Consider the following 21,572-nt stretch of genomic DNA (forward strand, 5'->3'; position numbering starts at 1 on the left):
CTTAAATATGGATGAAGATATTGGACAATAGCTTAAGTCTCAAAACATTAAATCAGTATAAAAGGAACATAATTCATGGAAAACTTCTGCAAAAGTAATGCACCATGTGTCATATCATGCAGCTACTTCAGAACAAATATTTTAAGTTTGAATCAAATCTGTTTAGTAATACTGGAGATACTGCAAAAGTGCATCATCATAACTTGAACCGGAAATTCTATTAGGACAGAGATATAAAAAGCATAAAAATTAAACTGAAACACAAGTAAAAAGGGGATATAACTCATAAAATATTTGCATCAGAGTTACTGACCTTGTGTCATATGATGAGGATAATGACCTGGAAAAAACTAATTTAAGTTTTAATCAAATTCATTAAGTAATGCCAAAAATATAGCGGAAGTGCACCACAATTAACATGAAATTCTAAGTAAAAGAGGGACATAATTCATGAAATATGGATGCAAGAGTTATGGCCCTTGTATCATATGATGTGGGTGATGATGTGGTACAACTACTTTAGGTCTGAATCAAATCCATTTGGTAATAACAGAGATAAAGTGGAAGTGCATCAAAACATTTACCTAAAATTTTATGCAAAAAAAACAGGGATAATATTAAAAAAATATTGTGCAAGAGTTATTGCCCTTGTGTCATATGATGTGGATGACTGTTTAAAGTTTAAATCAAATCTGTTTGGTAATAACAGAGATAGAGTGAAAGTGCATAAAAACTATATCCTGAAATTCTAAGTAAAAAGAGGGATAACTCATATAATACAGGTGTCACAGTTATGGTCCTTGTGTCAAATGATGTAGGCGATGATGATGAACAATTATTTGAAGTTTGAATCAAATCCCTTCTGAAATAACAGATATATAGTGAAAATGCATCAAAATTAACATAAAATTTTAAGTAAAAAGGGGGCATAATTCATGAAAATTGGTGCCAGAGTTATGGGCCTTGTGTCATATGATGTGGGTGATGATGTGGAACAACTGTTTTAAATTTGAATCAAATCAATTCAGTAATGACTGAGATGTGAAAATGCAACAAAACTTTAACCTGAAATTCGAAGTAAAAATGGGGGATAGTTAATGAAATATTGGAGCCAGAGTTATGACCCTTGTTCCATATGATGTGTGTGAATATGAGGAATAACTAGTGCTATCACTAAAGGTGATGAATGTACCCCCCGCATGCACTGACACAGTACATTGCAATTTGACGCACACAAGATTGCATAATTATGTGGACTGTATGTATACAGTATACAGTATAGTAACAAAAAACTAGAGCTATCACTAAAGGTGATGAATGTAGCCCCCGCGTGCACTGACACAGTACATTGCAATTCGATGCACACAAGATTGCATAATTATGTGGACTGTATGTATATAGACTGTATGTATACAGTATAGTAACAAAAAACAAAGTCCCATAATTATGCAGAATATTTATCTAAAAGAACGTAACGTGCACCATGCACAACTTTGGTTGGTACTGATCACTTGTGTGAAGTTTCATTAAATTGTGTGCAAGGGTTCGGAAGATTAGGCGCGCACAAGACTGCATATGCAGACTGTATGTACATAGTATGTTTACAAGAAACAAAGTCGCATAACTCTGCAATTTTTGTCATTGAAAGAACCTAACATGCCCCATGCACAACTACTGTTGTTACTGATCACTTGTGTGAAGTTTCATTAAATTGTGTAAAGGGGATGAGGAGAGATGGTGCACACAAGATTGTGTCTATGTATATAGTTTAGTGACAAAAAACAAAGTCCCGCAACTCTGCAAAATTTTTTTCTGAAAGAACCTAACATGCCCCATGCATAACTACTGTTGTTACTGATCACTTGTGTGAAGTTTCATTAAATTGTGTCAAGTGGATGAGGAGAGATGGTGCGCACAAGATTGTGTCTATGTATATAGTATAGTAACAAAAAACAAAGTCCCATAACTCTGCAATTTTTTTTTTTAAAAGAACCTAACATGCCCCATGCACAACTACTGTTGTTACTGATCACTTGTATGAAGTTTCACTAAACTGTGTCAAGTTGATGAGGAGAGATTGTGCGCACAAGATTTTGTCTATGTATATAGTATAGTAACAAAAAACAAAATCCAGTAACTCTGAAAGTTTTTTTTCTGAAAGAACCTAACATGCCCCATGCACAACTATTGTTGTTACTGATCACCTGTGTGAAGTTTCATTAAACTGTGTCAAGGGGATGAGGAGAGATGGTGCGCACAAGACTGTGTCTACGGACGGACAGACAGACAGACAGACAGACAGACTGACAGACAGACAGACAGACAGACAACCTGAAACCAGTATACCCCCCTTACAACTTTGTTGTCGGGGGGTACAACAAAGTCCCATAACTATGCAGAATATTTATCTAAAAGAACGTAACATGCACCATGCACAACTAGGGTTGGTACTGATCACTTGTGTGAAGTTTCATTTAATTGTGTGCAAAGAGGAAGATTAGGTGGGCATAAGATTGCATATGCAGACTGTATGTACATAGTATGTTAACAAGAAACAAAGTCCAATAACTCTGCAATTTTTGTTGTTGAGGAGAGATGGTGCGCACAAGATTGTGTCTACAGACAGACGGACAGACAGACAGACGGACGTTCCTACATATGGATACTTATGTGGCTACTCCTTTGTTCTCTCTATTGTTCTTTAAGCCACGTAAGAGAAAAGTAGCCACATAATAGCCTTACAGAATGAATGACATCAAAGAAAAAGTACAGTTATCTATTGTTCCTATAGCCACATAAGTATGCAAATGTGAGCTCAGACAGACAGACAGATGGACAGACAGACAACCTGAAACCAGTATACGCCCCCCTTACAACTTTGTTGTCGGGGGGTACAACTATTTTAAGTTTAAAGCAAACCCATCAAGTAATAACAAAGATAAAGAGAAAGTGCATCAAAACTTTAACTAAGGTGGGAACACGGAAAGGCGCCGACGCCAGGTCAAGTAGGATAGCTCACCATACTTCGTATAGTTGAGCTAAAAATCCCTTCAAGGATGGCAGAGTTATAGACCAGACAGGATAAAAGCCTTTTTGACCTTTGATCTCCAATTGTGACCTTGATCTCTGAGCTAGGGGTCTGGGTTTTGCACATGACATGTTGTCTCATCATGGGGAACATTTGTGCCAAGTAATATTAAAATCTCTTGATGAATGACAGAGTTATGGACCGGATACGAAATTGTGGACAGATGGACAGACAGACAGAAAAGCGCAATCCTATAATCCCATAAACTGGTTTTCAACCAGTAGGAGGCTAATAATAATGATTTCATTGTAGCTTCCCTTTTACTGAGTTTACCATTTTGGAAGTTTAGAAAAAAATCTCTGCTTGACACAATTTATATTCCAGTAATTAATGTAGTATTTTTTCATTTTACCTCACTGGAATCATATTCTTCAAAATCATCAGCATATTCAACCTCATCTGTGTTCTCTGTAATGTCCTCTATTTCATCTTCTGATCCTCCACTGTCAGCACACTCAATCTCTTCCTTTATATCTGAAATATACATTTATCAACCTTACACCCTTACCTGATCAACAATATAAACACATCTCAAACCATAGTTACTTAAACTGATAATGGCTCCATGCCTTCAATAATATTACTAAACCATTCTACAAATATAGAGCAAAGTCGCAAGTTTCTAAACTAGGACTGGTACGATTACTTGGTTAATTGGATCCGATTCGATTACTAGGTGAAACCGGTTTTAATTTTGCAGAACCGCTAATCGCTTTCAAACATGAACATCCTACAATCCCAATAAAATGTATATTTACTGCATGTATACATTACATCCTTGACAGAAATACGCCTGAATGTGTTTATCGATCGATAAACAGGTAGAATCGCGTGTAGAATCGCGTGGTGTATAGGGGTCCATTTCCTTCTGCTATTTTCAATCTTAATGACGTCACGTATCATACTTTATCTTTATACATTGCTTTGACCAGAACATAAACCCGTGGTATATTTCCGCTAATACATATCAACATAATCAATAGTCTCTGATTTGCTTGCCGTGGTATATCTAAGATAAAATACACCAAAATAGATCTATAACTTAAATTAAAATATGATATAAACTAGAACACTGTATGCAAACGATAAAATCCATAAGTTCCCAATGAAGTCAGCTGCCAGAAGTACCTTGATAAAGTCATCAGGAAAGAAAACAGCATTTTCAATATGAAGGCCGATTAACTGGTTTGATTCGATTTCATACAAACAATTAACAGGTTTCAAAATTTTGAAATCGTCCCAGCCCTATTCTAAACCACTTACAAGTCTGTTAATGTTTAGCTCTCCAGTCCAAGCAAGGGACTCTGGATTTGAGACCAACACTCAAGCCAAAGTAAGAGATCTGGACATCTGACCTGTACTCAAGCCTAAGTAAGGGATTCTGGATATTTGACTTGTACTCAAGCCTAAGTAAGGGATTCTGGTCATCTGACCTGTACTCAAGCCTAAGTAAGGGATTCTGTACATTTGACTTGTACTCAAGCCTAAGCAAGGGATTCTGGACATCTGACCTGTACTCAAGCCTAAGTAAGGAATTCTGGACATCTGACCTGTACTCGAGCCTAAGTAAGGAATTCTGGACATCTGACCTGTACTCGAGCCTAAGTAAGGAATTCTGGACATCTGACTTGTACTCAAGCCTAAGTAAGGGATTCTGTACATTTGACTTGTACTCGAGCCTAAGTAAGGGATTCTGGACATCTGACTTGTACTCAAGCCTAAGTAAGGGATTCTGGACATCTGACCTGTACTCAAGCCTAAGTAAGGGATTCTGTACATTTGACTTGTACTCAAGCCTAAGCAAGGGATTCTGGATATTTGACTTGTACTCAAGCCTAAGTAAGGGATTCTGGATATTTGACTTGTACTCAAGCCTAAGTAAGGGATTCTGGTCATCTGACCTGTACTCAAGCCTAAGTAAGGGATTCTGTACATTTGACTTGTACTCAAGCCTAAGCAAGGGATTCTGGACATCTGACCTGTACTCAAGCCTAAGTAAGGGATTCTGTACATTTGACTTGTACTCAAGCCTAAGCAAGGGATTCTGGACATCTGACCTGTACTCAAGACTAAGCAAGGGATTCTGGACATCTGACCTGTACTCAAGCCTAAGTAAGGGATTCTGGATATTTGACTTGTACTCAAGCCTAAGTAAGGGATTCTGGACATCTGACCTGTACTCAAGCCTAAGTAAGGGATTCTGGATATTTGACTTGTACTCAAGCCTAAGTAAGGGATTCTGGACATCTGACCTGTACTCAAGCCTAAGTAAGGGATTCTGGACATCTGACCTGTTCTCAAGCCTAAGTAAGGGATTCTGGACATCTGACCTGTACTCAAGCTTAAGGGATTCTGTACATTTGACCTGTACTCAAGCCTAAGTAAGGGATTTTGGACATCTGACCTGTACTCAAGCCTAAGTAAGGGAAGCTGTACATTTGACCTGTACTCAAGCCTAAGTAAGGGATTCTGGACATCTGACCTGTACTCAAGCCTAAGTAAGGGAAGCTGTACATTTGACCTGTACTCAAGCCTAAGTAAGGGATTCTGGACATCTGACCTGTTCTCAAGCCTAAGTAAGGGATTCTGGACATCTGACCTGTACTCAAGCTTAAGGGATTCTGTACATTTGACCTGTACTCAAGCCTAAGTAAGGGATTTTGGACATCTGACCTGTACTCAAGCCTAAGTAAGGGAAGCTGTACATTTGACCTGTACTCAAGCCTAAGTAAGGGATTTTGGACATCTGACCTGTACTCAAGCCTAAGTAAGGGAAGCTGTACATTTGACCTGTACTCAAGCCTAAGTAAGGGAAGCTGTACATTTGACCTGTACTCAAGCCCAAGTAAGGGATTCTGGACATATGACTTGTACTCAAGCCTAAGTAAGGGAAGCTGTACATCTGACCTGTACTCAAGCCTAAGTAAGGGATTTTGGACATCTGACTTGTACTCAAGCCTAAGTAAGGGAAGCTGTACATCTGACCTGTACTCAAGCCTAAGTAAGGGATTCTGTACATTTGACCTGTACTCGAGCCTAAGTAAGGGATTCTGGACATATGACTTGTACTCAAGCCTAAGTAAGGAATTCTGGTCATCTGACCTGTACTCAAGCCTAAGTAAGGGATTCTGGACATATGACCTGTACTCAAGCCTAAGTAAGGGATTCTGGACATATGACCTGTACTCAAGCCTAAGTAAGGGATTCTGGACATATGACTTGTACTCAAGCCTAAGTAAGGGATTCTGGACATCTGACCTGTATTCAAGCCTAAGTAAGGGATTCTGTATATTTGACCTGTACTCAAGCCTAAGTAAGGGATTCTGTACATTTGACCTGTACTCAAGCCTAAGTAAGGGATTCTGGACATCTGACCTGTACTCATGCCTAAGTAAGGGATTCTGGACATCTGACCTGTACTCATGCCTAAGTAAGGGATTCTGGACATCTGACCTGTACTCAAGCCTAAGTAAGGGAAGCTGTACATTTGACCTGTACCCAAGCCTAAGTAAGGGATTCTGGACATCTGACCTGTACTCAAGCCCAAGTAAGGGATTCTGGACATATGACTTGTACTCAAGCCTAAGTAAGGAATTCTGGTCATCTGACCTGTATTCAAGCCTAAGTAAGGGATTCTGTAGATCTGACCTGTACTCAAGCCTAAGTAAGGGATTCTGTACATCTGACCTGTACTCAAGCCTAAGTAAGGGATTCTGGACATCTGACCTGTACTCAAGCCTAAGTAAGGGATTCTGGACATCTGACCTGTTCTCAAGCCTAAGTAAGGGATTCTGGACATCTGACCTGTACTCAAGCTTAAGGGATTCTGTACATTTGACCTGTACTCAAGCCTAAGTAAGGGATTCTGGACATCTGACCTGTACTCATGCCTAAGTAAGGGATTCTGGACATCTGACCTGTACTCAAGCCTAAGTAAGGGAAGCTGTACATCTGACCTGTACTCAAGCCTAAGTAAGGGATTCTGGACATCTGACCTGTACTCAAGCCCAAGTAAGGGATTCTGGACATATGACTTGTACTCAAGCCTAAGTAAGGAATTCTGGTCATCTGACCTGTATTCAAGCCTAAGTAAGGGATTCTGTAGATCTGACCTGTACTCAAGCCTAAGTAAGGGATTCTGTACATCTGACCTGTACTCAAGCCTAAGTAAGGCCAACATTTTTTAATTTTCTGGTTTACGGGAGTGCCGACCCTATTTTTTGACAAAACAAAACAAAAATAAAAGTCATTTTCAGTACTTTATTTTCATTTTATCCGCCGACTGTCCATAATTGCTGCTGCCAAAAATAAAATTTTAACTGTAAGGTAGAGGTTTTTAATCAAGATCAGCAGACGCATGAAAAATGGCGGCCTACATGAATGTAAACTGTGTGAAATTAAATAGGAAAAATATACAAGTTGTAAGCAAATTGGATCTGAGTAGAAATTACAGAACCTTAAGCTCAACATTAGGAATAATCACATACGAAAATGACCTTCACTAATAACGCTGTCCAGGTGTTGAAAAATCTGGCGTATCACATGTACGAGATTTGTTGTCTGTATATTATAATTGGACAACGATCATATTCATGTGGGACTGTCAGAAAAATACCACACTTGATAAAAAGGAAAGAAACCAAAGAAATGGCAAAATGGAAGAGCAAAAGTGAGTATCAACTTGCTAAACATATTTTTTTTTTACTTTGAAGTCTTGGGGGTTGGAGAAGAAAAAATAACTAATACCATAATTTTCAGTAGTTCTGTTCAAAACAAAGTGCAATTTCAATATGTAAAATGACACATGTCCCTGCAAATGCTTGATAAAGATACATTTGATAAAAAATTCAAACTACATGTAGTCTAAATAATTGGACAATCAGATTAATGGTTGTTTAATATTTTTGACAGGCAATCTAATCCGAGTGGAGATAATTTGCTCATATGAAAAGATTATCTCAATATTTCCTAGGATGTGTCAAATTAGTTTGACTAAAGTTCTAGCCAGGTACTGTAACTCAAAAGATAATTATCAAACATGAAACTCTCAGCAATATTCTCATCAGTCCTGTTCACTTGAAGTATACCAATAAAATCTGTAAGAAGACCCTTTGAAAGTATGTTTTGGACAAACATTCAGACACTATATGTCACAAACAGTCACATGTGCCTTTGACAATGAGGAACACATAATGACATATCCAGTAATAAATGTTTTTTCGGACTCATAATTTACTAAGTCCAAGTCCCATCTCAGTGAAGAGTCTTATAAATATCCGATACTGTTGTTAGATCAGCAAATAAGGTTGTTGTTTTGTACACATTTCAGCTGAACAAAAATTCAGATTGTTTTGACTTGTCATACAGTATAGGTGGCACTGACAATCGGCAAAATATAAAACAATATTCAAGCCACTGAAACTTAACCAAAGCCATTTAATTTTAAAGCCAGTTTATCAATTTGTAATTTTGGCTTTCTAGTATGACATTGCTTGTCTTTTAAGACTTTGCATCTAAGGCCAATTAATAATATGCATGTATGCAGGATGCAGACCTAAAGTAGTCATTGCATATCCCCATTCTAATAGCAGTTTTTATTCATGTTTATATAATAAACATTATGCAATGTCAACTGTGGTATCTGTATATTTTATTATGAAAAACCACAAGTATATTTTTACTACAAAATAGATACATACAAAAACAAAAATAATACGTATCTTTGGTGACTTTGAAAATTGCATTATTCATACAAGCTACACATAAAGAAAACAACAGTATACTGAGATGATGAGATATAAACCAGTTCAGAATAGTTCATTTGTGAGTGTGTATGCAATTTTGTTTTCTGGGGTGTACAAAAAATAAAAAAATTGTATCCTTTTGGACTTTTTATTTTTATTTATTTGGTCGACTGCTCAAAATTGGGATTTTTATTTTTATTTGTCCCCCCCCCCCCCCCCCCCCGACCCAAACTTTTGAAAAATCTCCCGTAAACCAGAAAATAAAAAAATGCTGGCCTAAGGGATTATGTACATCTGACCTGTACTCAAGCCTAAGTAAGGGATTCTGGACATCTGACCTGTACTCAAACCTAAGTATCTGATTCTGGACATCTGACCTGTACTCAAGCCTAAGTAAGGGATTCTGGACATCTGACCTGTACTCAAGCCTAAGTATGTGATTCTGGACATCTGACCTGTACTCAATCTGACCTGTACTCAAGCCTAAGTAAGGGATTCTGGACATCTGACTTGTGCTCAAGCCTAAGTAAGGGATTCTGGACATCTGACCTGTACTCAAGCCTCAGTAAGGCATTCTGGACATCTGACTTGTACTCAAGCCTAAGTAAGGGATTCTGGACATTTGACCTGTACTCAAGCCTCAGTAAGGGATTCTGTAGATCTGACCTGTACTCAAGCCTAAGTAAGGGATTCTGGACATCTGACTTGTACTCAAGCCTAAGTAAGGGATTCTGGACATCCGACCTGTACTCGAGCCTAAGTAAGGAATTCTGGACATATGACCTGTACTCGAGCCTAAGTAAGGAATTCTGGACATCTGACCTGTACTCAAGCCTAAGTAATGGATTCTGGACATCTGACCTGTACTCAAGCCTAAGTAAGGGATTCTGAACATCTGATCTGTTCTCAAGCCTAAGTAATGGATTCTGGACATCTGACCTGTACTCAAGCCTAAGTAAGGGATTCTGGACATCTGACCTGTACTCAAGCCTAAGTAAGGGATTCTGGACATCTGACCTGTACTCAAGCCTAAGTAATGGATTCTGGACATCTGACCTGTACTCAAGCCTAAGTAAGGGATTCTGGACATCTGACCTGTACTCAAGCCTAAGTAAGGGATTCTGGACATCTGACCTGTACTCAAGCCTAAGTAAGGGATTCTGGATATGTGACCTGTACTCAAGCCTAAGTAAGGGATTCTGGACATCTGACCTGTACTCAAGCCTAAGTAAGGGATTCTGGATATGTGACCTGTACTCAAGCCTAAGTAAGTGATTCTGGACATCCGACCTGTACTCGAGCCTAAGTAAGGGATTCTGGACATCTGACCTGTACTCAAGCCTAAGTAAGGGATTCTGGACATCTGACCTGTACTCAAGCCTAAGTAAGGAATTCTGGACATCTGACCTGTACTCAAACCTAAGTTAGTGATTCTGGACATCTGACCTGTACTCAAACCTAAGTTAGTGATTCTGGACATCTGACCTGTACTCAAACCTAAGTTAGTGATTCTGGATATCTGACATGTACTCAAGCCTAAATTAAAAGATTCTAGCAAAATTTCTTCTAAGGTAGTTATGAACATTTGGATCAAATTTTTATCTACAAAGTAGATAAGGAAAGAAACAACATATGTTCGTGTGCTAGATTTTTTGCTAGGTTGATTTGAAAAGTTGGACCCGACACAAGTTTCATAATGGGAGTCCATGGAAAAATCACAATTTTGATGACATTTTTGTGGATAGAATTTTTTCTATAGAGTAGATTTTAATGAAACTTCTCACAATTATAAACTAACAGATGGGCTATAATGTGAATTAAAATGTATAGGTCCGTCTGCTTGATTTTAAGATACTTGACAATGATAAAAGAGATTCCTACATTTCCAGCTTATTTTGAGACATAATTTGGAATTATTTAATGTGTCAAAAATTTTAATATCGTATTTTACCTCTAGAATGGTAGTAAGGTTGCGATTTTTATAATTCTACTAACAGGTTGCCATTTGTTCATAAAATGATACTTGTTTAAATCTCCAGGCTTTATACTACATTATCCAGATAAATGACGCTATACCATTACTTCCAGTTAATCAAAAGTACAGAACTACCTAAATATTTAACCCAAAAATTGCCATCTATTCATAAAAAGTGACAAGCAGACCTATTTGATCTTTGACTTTTTTGTGTAACCTTGACCTTGGACCTACTGACCTGGGTTGTGCACTCTGCAGGTTAATAACTGATACCTGGTGAGTGTTATAAAATTCATTTCAGTGGTTCAGAAGATATGAACAGACACCAAATCTGAGCTATCTGATCTTTGGGATTTCAGGTTACAGACCACTATGAAAACATGATGATATCAGTACAGTACAACCTCTCCAGAGCGGCCCTCTCTTAAGCACAAGACAGTCTGAAAGACAGCTCAATCCCCCGCCACTGTTATGGATAGTGAAAGGGTAAACCTTTGACCTTTAGCTGTGACCTTGACCTTAAAATGATATGGCTGACTCATGAATTCTGCACAACGTCTTGATGAGGTGATCATTTGACCCAAGTTTCATGAAAATCCTTCAAGGGGTTTAGAAGAAACAGAGCTCAAACCTTTGACCTTGAGTTGTGACCTTGACCTTGAGTTGACATGGCTGACTCATGAGCTCTTGATGAGGTGATCAATTGACCCAAGTTTGATGAAAATCCTTCAAGGGGTTTAGGAGATACAAAGTGGACACAAAATGGAAGGCTCAAACCTTTGACCCTAAGCTGTGACCTTGACCTTGAGCCAGCATGGCTGACTCGTAAGTTCTGCGCATCGTTTTGATAAGGTGATCATTTGACTCAAGTTTTATAAAATTCCTTGAAGGGGTTTAGGAGATATAGAGCGGACACGAAATGGAAGGCTAAAACCTTTGACCTTGAGTTGTGACCTTGACCTTGAGCTGGCATGGTTGACTCATGAGTTCTGCACATCGCCTTGATGAGGTGATCATTTGACCCAAGTTTGATGAAAATCCTTCAAGGGGTTTAGGAGATAGAGAGCGGACACAAAATGGAAGGCTCAAACATTTGACCATCAGTTTTGACCTTGACCTTGAGCCAATATGGCTGACTCATGGGTTCTGCGCATTGTCTTGATGAGGTGATCATTTGACTCAAGTTTGAAGAAAATCCTTCAAGAGGTTTAGGAGATATTGAGCGGACACAAAATGGAAGGCTCAAACCTTTGACCTTGAGTTGTGACCTTGACCTTGAGCCGGCATGGCTGACTCATGGGTTCTGCACATTGTCTTGATGAGGTGATCATTTGACCCAAGTTTCATGAAAATCCTTCAAGGGATTTAGGAGATATGGAGCGGACAGGAAAGTGTTACGGACAGAAGGACAGACGGAGACCATTCCTATAAACCCCCACTACTAGTGGCGGGGGATTAAAAAACCTCTCTATAACAACATCATCCAAATTTCCCTAAGCTGAAATATACTATCAAATTTACCTCTCCAGAACAACAACCTCTACATAAGTCAAAATTTGTATCTCCCAAAGAGTGTTGCTCTACAGAGGTTGCACTCTACTATATTAGCATAAATGTCATTAACAAGTCTTTTTCATTTTTACATGTTAACATAATTACCCCATCCATTTTTTTTTTCAAGGGAAAAATGTATTTAAATCTACAAAAAAATCCTGTAGTTAAAATTTCAAATACATTTTGCTGTTTTTATGACACACAAGAATGCTTCAAAATGAAAAGATTTTTTTTTTTTATTTTGTTAGGTTTAACATTGCATCGACATAATTTTAGGTCAGCTTTGATGGTGGAGGAAGACCCCAGGTGCCCCTCCATGCATTATTTCATCACAAATGGGCACCTGGGTATAACGACCGACCTTCCATAAGCCAGCTGGATGGCTTCCTCATATGAAGAATTCAATGCCCCAAGTGAGACTCGAACCTACATCGATGAGGGGCAAGTGATTTGAAGTCAGTGACCTTAACCACTCGGCCACAGAGGCCCCTAAAAGAAAAATAATGGTGTCACCGTGCATCTAAGAGATATATTTAGGAAACAACCTTTAAAAACTGGTGAATTTTGATATTTTAAGTTCTTTTTGTTTTGATTTATACTTCCTAGATAATATAAAGTATAATCTCGAAAACTTTTATTTCAATTGCAGCTTATCATTACATACATCAATCAGAAAAATATCTGAACCAAACCTGATCTACTTTAAATAGGTATTTGAAATTATCTACCCCTACCACATTGTGCATCTTATATCAGATTAAGGCAAATGCCGACTTCCAATAAAGGTAAAATTTTTTAGAATCTAGGACAAATCAATTGACAGATATGTGGGACATCCATATAGCCCCCATATACTTTGAATCTCTGTAAAACATCTGAAAATGAACAAGATGTCTATTCAGTGTCACTATAATACTTGATTATACAAAATTATTACCAAAGCTTTTGATCATAGATGAAGACTCAAGTTCTTCTCAAGATATTATTTAAGGTTTGGGCAGGTACTTTGGTAGTACCACCTACTGTCTGTAAGGTTTGGGCAGGTACCTTGGCAGTACCACCTACTGTCTGTAAGGTTTGGGCAGGTACCTTGGCAGTACCACCTACTGTCTGTAAGGTTTGGGCAGGTACCTTGGCAGTACCACCTACTGTCTGTAAGGTTTGGACAGGTACCTTGGCAGTACCACCTACTGTCTGTAAGGTTTGGGCAGGTACCTTGGTAGTACCACCTACAGTCTGTAAGGTTTGGGCAGGTACCTTGGCAGTACCACCTACTGTCTGTAAGCTCATGCTGTTGTATACCACCTACTGCCTGTAAGCTCATGCTGTTGTATACCACCTACTGTCTGTAAGCTCATGCTGTTGTATACCACCTACTGCCTGTAAGCTCATGCTGTTGTATACCACCTACTGCCTGTAAGCTCATGCTGTTGTATACCACCTACTGTCTGTAAGCTCATGCTGTTGTATACCACCTACTGCCTGTAAGCTCATGCTGTTGTATACCACCTACTGCCTGTAAGCTCATGCTGTTGTATACCACCTACTGCCTGTAAGCTCATGCTGTTGTATACCACCTACTGCCTGTAAGCTCATGCTGTTGTATACCACCTACTGCCTGTAAGCTCATGCTGTTGTATACCACCTACTGTCTGTAAGCTCATGCTGTTGTATACCACCTACTGTCTGTAAGGTTTGGGCAGGTACCTTGGTAGTACCACCTACTGTCTGTAAGGTTTGGGCAGGTACCTTGGCAGTACCACCTACTGTCTGTAAGGTTTGGGCAGGTACCTTGGCAGCACCACCTACTGTCTGTAAGGTTTGGGCAGGTACCTTGGCAGCACCACCTACTGTCTGTAAGGTTTGGGCAGGTACCTTGGCAGCACCACCTACTGTCTGTAAGGTTTGGGCAGGTACCTTGGCAGCACCACCTACTGTCTGTAAGGTTTGGGCAGGTACCTTGGCAGAACCACCTACTGTCTGTAAGGTTTGGGCAGGTACCTTGGCAGAACCACCTACTGTCTGTAAGGTTTGGGCAGGTACCTTGGCAGTACCACCTACTGTCTGTAAGGTTTGGGCAGGTACCTCGGCAGTACCACCTACTGTCTGTAAGCTCATGCTGTTGTATCATAAAGGTAAAAGCCTGTAAGTCCAGAATAACTCCTGGATCACCTGGCATAAACAAGTAGCTTTATGGCACTCATTGACAATAGTTACCTTCTTCAGTATCAGAATCTGCTTCATCAAAGTCATCAGAGTAGTCAGACAAAGCCTCAGCATCAAGTCTTGAAACATCCAGCCTGTTTTCTTTTAATATATCTACAAACATATAATTATCTGTATGTCTCATAAAAAAATACTTTACCAATCTTAAAGATCACTAAGTTCTAGACAAAATAACATTATTTTCACTATGTCACACTGAGTAATAAATAGATACAGCTGTATAAATGTATCACTTTTCATAGGTGAAAATGTAGACCATCGTTCAGGATTAATGGAAACTTATTTATAAAAAAAATCATTTAACCTGTTCCATTCATCTTTGGTCCCTTATAAGTAAAAGCTTGTTTCATTTCAAACACATTTAAAATAAATCCATAACTTATTACACCTAGAGCCATGATTCAAACCTACATCAACACTCACAACAATTTTAACTACTTTACTGTGATTCATACCAACAACAATACCAGGATATTGCCTAGCAACAATTCCCAATACTCTACCATGATTCAAACCTATATCAATACCAGGACAGTCACCAGCAACAATTCCTACAAATCTAGCATGATTCAACCCCACAACAGCACCATGAAAGTGCCTTGCAACAATTTTTACCATTTAACCATGATTCAAATCCGTAACAACACTAGGGTAGTGCTTACCAATGATTCCAACTACTTTACTAAAGGGTGTGTAAAAAGTTTGTTCCTATTTTCACCATAGCCTTCATGTTCAAGTAAGGAGGCAAGTGCCGCTGTAATTTAAACATTCAAACAAGAACGCACATCAGTTTTAGAAAATTGAATAACAAGAGCTGTCCGTAAGACAGCCAAGCTCGACTATTCGAAATATTGTCCCAGAAGCAGGAAAATATTACCCAACAAGAGGACCATGATGGTCCTGAATCGCTCACCTCTTCCCACATGACCCAGTTTTGAGTATGACGTCGTTTTTTTCTATTATTTGACATAGTGACCTATTTTTTGAGCTCATGTGACCCAGTTTTGAACTTAACCTAGATATTATCAAGATAAAAATTCTGACCAATTTTCATGAAGATCCATTGAAAAATAAGGTCTCTAGAGAGGTCACAAGGTTTTTCTATTATTTGACCTATTCACCTAGTTTTCGAAGGTACGTGACCCTGTTTTGAACTTTACCTAGATATCATCAAGGTGAACATTCTCACTAATTTTCATGAAGATCTCATGAAAAATATGGCCTCTAGAGAGGTCACAAGGTTTTTCTATTCTTATACCTACTGGCCTAGTTTTTGACTGCACATGACCCAGTTTCGAAACTGACCTAGATATCATCAAGGTGAACATTCAGATCAATTTTCATGAAGTTCCATTGAAAAATATGTACATCGACATCAGAACAGTGCCATGCAACAATTCCCACAACTCTACCACGATTCAAACATACATCGACATCAGGATAGTGCCTAGCAACAATTCCCACAACTCTGTACATCGACAAGAGAACAGTGCCATGCAACAATTCCCACAACTCTACCACGATTCAAACATACATCGACTTCAGGATAGTGCCTAGCAACAATTCCCACAACTCTGTACATCAACATCAGAACAGTGCCATGCAAAAATTTCCACTACTCTCCCATGATTCAAACATACATCAACATCAGGACAGTGCCATGCAACAATTCCCACAACCCTACCATGATTCAAACATACATCCACATGTGGACAGTGCCTAGCAACAATTCCCACTACCACTGCAATGATTCAAATGGACATGAACACCAGGACAGTGTCTAGCAACAATTCCCACTATTCTACCATGATCCAAAACTACATCAACATCAGGAGTGTATCTGGCAACAATTCCCACATCAACACCAGGACAGTGCCTGACAAGAATTCCCACTACTCTACAATTCCCACTATTCTACTATGTTCCAAACCTTCATCAACACCAGAATAGTTCCTCGCAACAATTCCCACTACTCTACCATGTCCCTAACCAATATCAAACCCAGGATTTGGCAACAGCTACCACAACCCTAGTATGATCCAAACCTACATCAACACCAGGACATTGTCTTGCAACAATTCCCACTACTCTACCATGATCCTAACCAATATCAACACCAGGGCAGTGTCTTGCAACAATTCCCACTTCTCTACCATAATCCAAACCTACATCAACACCAGGACAGTGCCTGGCACCAATTCCCTCTACTCTACCATGATCCAAACCTACATCGACACCAGGACAGTGCCTGGCAACAATTCCCTCTACTCTACCATGATCCAAACCTACATCAACACCAGCACAGTGTCTGGCAACAATTCCCACTACTCTGCCATGATCTGAACCTACCATCAACACAAGGACAGTGTCTTGCAACAATTCCCTCTACTCTACCATGATCCAAACCTACATAAACATCAGGACAGTGCCTGGCACCAATTCCCTCTACTCTACCATGATCCAAACCTACATCGACACCAGGACAGTGCCTGGCAACAATTCCCTCTACTCTACCATGATCTAAACCTACATCAACACCAGTACAGTGTCTGGCAACAATTCCCACTACTCTGCCATGATCCGAACCTACCATCAGCACCAGGACAGTGTCTTGCAACAATTCCCTCTACTCTACCATGATCCAAACCTACATAACCATCAGGACAGTGCAATGCAACATTTCCACTACTCTACAATGATTCAAACATACACTGACACCTGGACAGTGCTTAGCCATAATTCCCACTATCCTACCATGATTATCAAACATACATCGACACCTGGAGAGCGCCTAGCAACAATTCCAACTAATTGACTATGATTCAAACATACATTGACATCTGGACAGTGCCTAGCGACAATTCCCACAACTCTGTACATCGACATTAGAACAGTGCCATGCAACAATTCCCAAAACTCTACCATGCTTCAAACATACATCAACACCAGGACAGTGTCTGTCATCACCTAACACTACTCTACAATGATACAAACCATCAACACCAGGAGAGTGCCTGACAACAATTCCCACTACTCTACCATGATCCAAACATTCCTCAACAGCAGGACATTGTCTTGCAACAATTCCCACTACTCTACCATGATCCTAACCAATATCAACACCAGGAGAGTGTCTGGCATCAATTCCCACTCCTCTACCATGCTCCTAACAAAAATCAACACCAAGACAGTGTCTGGCATCAATTCCCACAAGTCTACCATGATCAAAACCAAAATCAACCCAAAGACAGTGTCTGGCATCAATTCCCACAACTCTACCATGCTCCTAACCAAAATCAACACCAAGACAGTGTCTGGTATCAACTCCTACTACTCTACCATGATCCTAACCAAAATCAACACCAGGACAGTGTCTGGCTCAATTCCCACTACTCTACCATGATCCAAACCAAAATCAACCCAAAGACAGTGTCTGGCATCAACTCCCACTACTCTACCATGATTGTAACCAAAACAAACACAAGGACAGTGTCTAGCATCAACTCCCACTACTCTACCAAGATCCTAACAAAAATCAACACCAAGACAGTGTCTGGCATCAATTACCATTACTCTAGCATGATCCTAACCAAAATCAACACCAGGACAGTGTCTGGAATCAATTCCCACGAGTCTATCATCATCCAAACCAAAATCAACCCAAAGACAGTGTCTGGCATCAACTCCCACTATTCTACCATGATCATAACCAATATCAACACCAGGACAGTGTCTGGCAACAACTCCCACTACTCTACCATGATCTTAATCAAAATCAACACCAGGACAGTGTCTCGCAACAACTACCACTACTCTACCATGATGCAAACCTACATGAACACCAGGACAGTGTCTGGCATCAACTCCCACTACTCTACCATGATCCTAATCAAAATCAACAACAGGACAGTGTCTGGCAACAATTCCAACTATTTATACCATGATTCTAATCAAAATCAACACCAGGACAGTGTCTGGCAACAACTACCACTACTCTACCATGATGCAAACCTACATGAACACCAGGACAGTGTCTGGCAACAACTCCCACTACTCTACCATGATCCTAATCAAAATCAACACCAGGACAGTGTCTGGCAACATCTCCCACTATTCTACCATGATCCTAATCAAAATCAACACCAGGACAGTGTCTGGCAACAACTCCCACTACTCTACCATGATCCTAATCAAAATCAACACCAGGACAGTGTCTGGCAACAACTACCACTACTCTACCATGATGCAAACCTACATGAACACCAGGACAGTGTCTGGCATCAACTCCAACTACTCTACCATGATCCTAATCAAAATCAACACCAGGACAGTGTCTGGCAACATCTCCCACTACTCTACCATGATCCTAATCAAAATCAACACCAGGACAGTGTCTGGCAACAATTCCCACTACTCTACCATGATCCTAATCAAAATCAGCACCAGGACAGTGTCTGGAAACAACTACCACTACTCCACCATGATGCAAACTAACATGAACACCAGGACAGTGTCTGGCATCAACTCCCACTACTCTACCATAATCCTAATCAAAATCAAAACCAGAACAGTGTCTGCCAACAACTACCACTACTCTACTATGATGCAAACCTACATCAACACCAGGATAGTGTCTTGCAACAACTCCCACTACTCTACCATGATCCTAATCAAAATCAACACCAAGACAGTGTCTGGCAACAACTACCACTACTCTACCATGATGCAAACCTATATCAACACCAGGACAGTGTCTGGCATCAACTCCCACTACTCTACCATGATCGTAACCAATATCAACACCACGACAGTGTGTGGCAACAACTACCATTACTCTACCATGATGCAAACATACATCAACACCAGGACAGTGTATGGCATCAACTACCATTACTCTAGCACGATCCTAACCAAAATCAACACCAGGACAGTGTCTGGCTTCAATTCCCACGAGTCTACCATCATCCAAACCAAAATCAACCCATAGACAGTGTCTTGCATCAACTCCCACTATTCTACAATGATCGTAACCAATATCAACACAGAGGACAGTGTCTGGCATCAACTCCCACTACTCTACCATGATCCTAATCAAGATCAACACCAAGACAGTGTATGGCAACAACTACCACTACTCTACAATGATGCAAACCTACATGAACACCAGGACAGTGTCTGGCATCAACTCCCACTATTCTACAATGATCCTAATCAAAATCAACACCAGGACAGTGTCTGGCATCAACTCCCACTACTCTTTCATGATCCTAATCAAGATCAACACAAGGACAGTGTCTGGCAACAACTACCACTACTCTACCATGATGTAAACCTACATGAACACCAGGACAGTGTCTGGCATCAACTCCCACTACTCTACCATGATCCTAATCAAAATCAACACCAGGACAGTGTCTGGCATCAATTCCCACTACTCTACTATGATCATAAGCAAAATCAACACTAGGACAGTGTCTGGCAACAACTATCACTACTCTACCATGATGCAAACCTACATCCACACCACGATAGTGTCTTGCAACAATTCCCACTATTTTTTCCATGATCCTAACCAAATCAACACCAGGACAGTGTCTGGCATCAATTCCCACTACTCTACTATGATCATAAGCAAAATCAACACTAGGACAGTGTCTGGCAACAAGTACCACTACTCTACCATGATGCAAACCTACATCAACACCAGGATAGTGTCTGGCAACAATTCCCACTATTTCTTCCATGATCCTAACCAAATCAACACCAGGACAGTGTCTGGCAACAACTACCACTACTCTACCATGATGCAAACCTACATGAACACCAGGACAGTGTCTGGCATCAACTCCCACTACTCTACCATGATCCTAATCAAAATCAACACCAGGACAGTGTCTGGCAACAACTACCACTACTCTACCATGATCCTAATCAAAATCAACACCAGGACAGTGTCTGGCAACAACTACCACTACTGTACCATGATGCAAACCTACATCAACACTAGGACAGTGTCTGGCATCAACTTCCACTACTCTACCATGATCCTAATAAAAATCAACAACAGGACAGTGTCTGGCAACAACTTCCACTACTCTACTATGATCCTAATCAAAATCAACACCAGGACAGTGTCTGGCAACAAGTACCACTACTCTACTATGATGCAGACCTACATCAACACCAGGATAGTGTCTTGCAACAATTCCCACTATTTCTACCATGATCCTAATCAAAATCAACACCAGAGCAATGTCTGGCAACAACGACCACTACTCTACCATGATGCAAACCTACATGAACACAAGGACAGTGTCTGGCATCAACTCCCACTACTCAACCATGATCCTAGTCAAAATCAACACCAGGTCAGTGTCTGGCAACATCTCCCACTACCATTATCTTAATCAACACGAACACCAGGACAGTGTCTGGCAACAACTCCAACTACTCTACCATGATCATAATCAAAATCAACACCAGGACAGTGTCTGGCAACAACTCCCACAACTCTATCCTGATGCAAACCTACATCAACACCAGGACAGTGTCTGGCATCAACTCCCACTACTCTCCCATGATTCTAATAAAAATCAACACCAGGACAGTGTCTATCTGGCAACAACTTCCACTACTCTACCATGATCATAATCAAAATCAACACTAGGACAGTGTCTGGCAACAAGTAGCACTACTCTACTATGATGCAAACCTACATCAACACCAGGATAGTGTCTTGCAACAATTCCCACTATTTCTACCATGATCCTAATCAAAATCAACACCAGGACAGTGTCTGGCAACAACTACCACTACTCTACCATGATGCAAACCTACATCAACACCAGGACTGTGTCTGGCATCAACTCCCACTACTGAACAATGATCCTAATCAAAATCAACACCAGGACAGTGTCTGGCAACATCTCCCACTACTCAACCATGATCCTAATCAAAATCAACACCAGGATAGTGTCTGGCAACA

General features: G+C 40.0%; 1 protein-coding gene across 4 annotated transcripts in view; it reads right to left on the bottom strand.

Annotated features, from left to right (window-relative positions):
• LOC123537615 (serine/threonine-protein kinase Nek4-like) overlaps positions 1-21,572 on the bottom strand; it is a 157,278-nt gene that overhangs the window by 51,125 nt on the left and 84,581 nt on the right. For 3 of the 4 annotated variants that reach the window (XM_053529204.1, XM_053529206.1, XM_053529205.1), the window contains 2 exons: positions 14,579-14,680; positions 3,441-3,562 (listed from right to left, as the gene is read on the bottom strand). In XM_053529204.1, the coding sequence (XP_053385179.1) occupies positions 3,441-3,562; positions 14,579-14,680 (224 nt within the window). Of the gene's footprint in view, positions 1-3,440; positions 3,563-10,565; positions 12,851-14,578; positions 14,681-21,572 lie in introns of those variants that run through there. The other variant, XM_053529207.1, reaches the window with a different exon arrangement.

The sequence above is a fragment of the Mercenaria mercenaria genome, chromosome 17 (assembly GCF_021730395.1).
Source record: "Mercenaria mercenaria strain notata chromosome 17, MADL_Memer_1, whole genome shotgun sequence".
Classification (NCBI taxonomy): domain Eukaryota; kingdom Metazoa; phylum Mollusca; class Bivalvia; order Venerida; family Veneridae; genus Mercenaria; species Mercenaria mercenaria.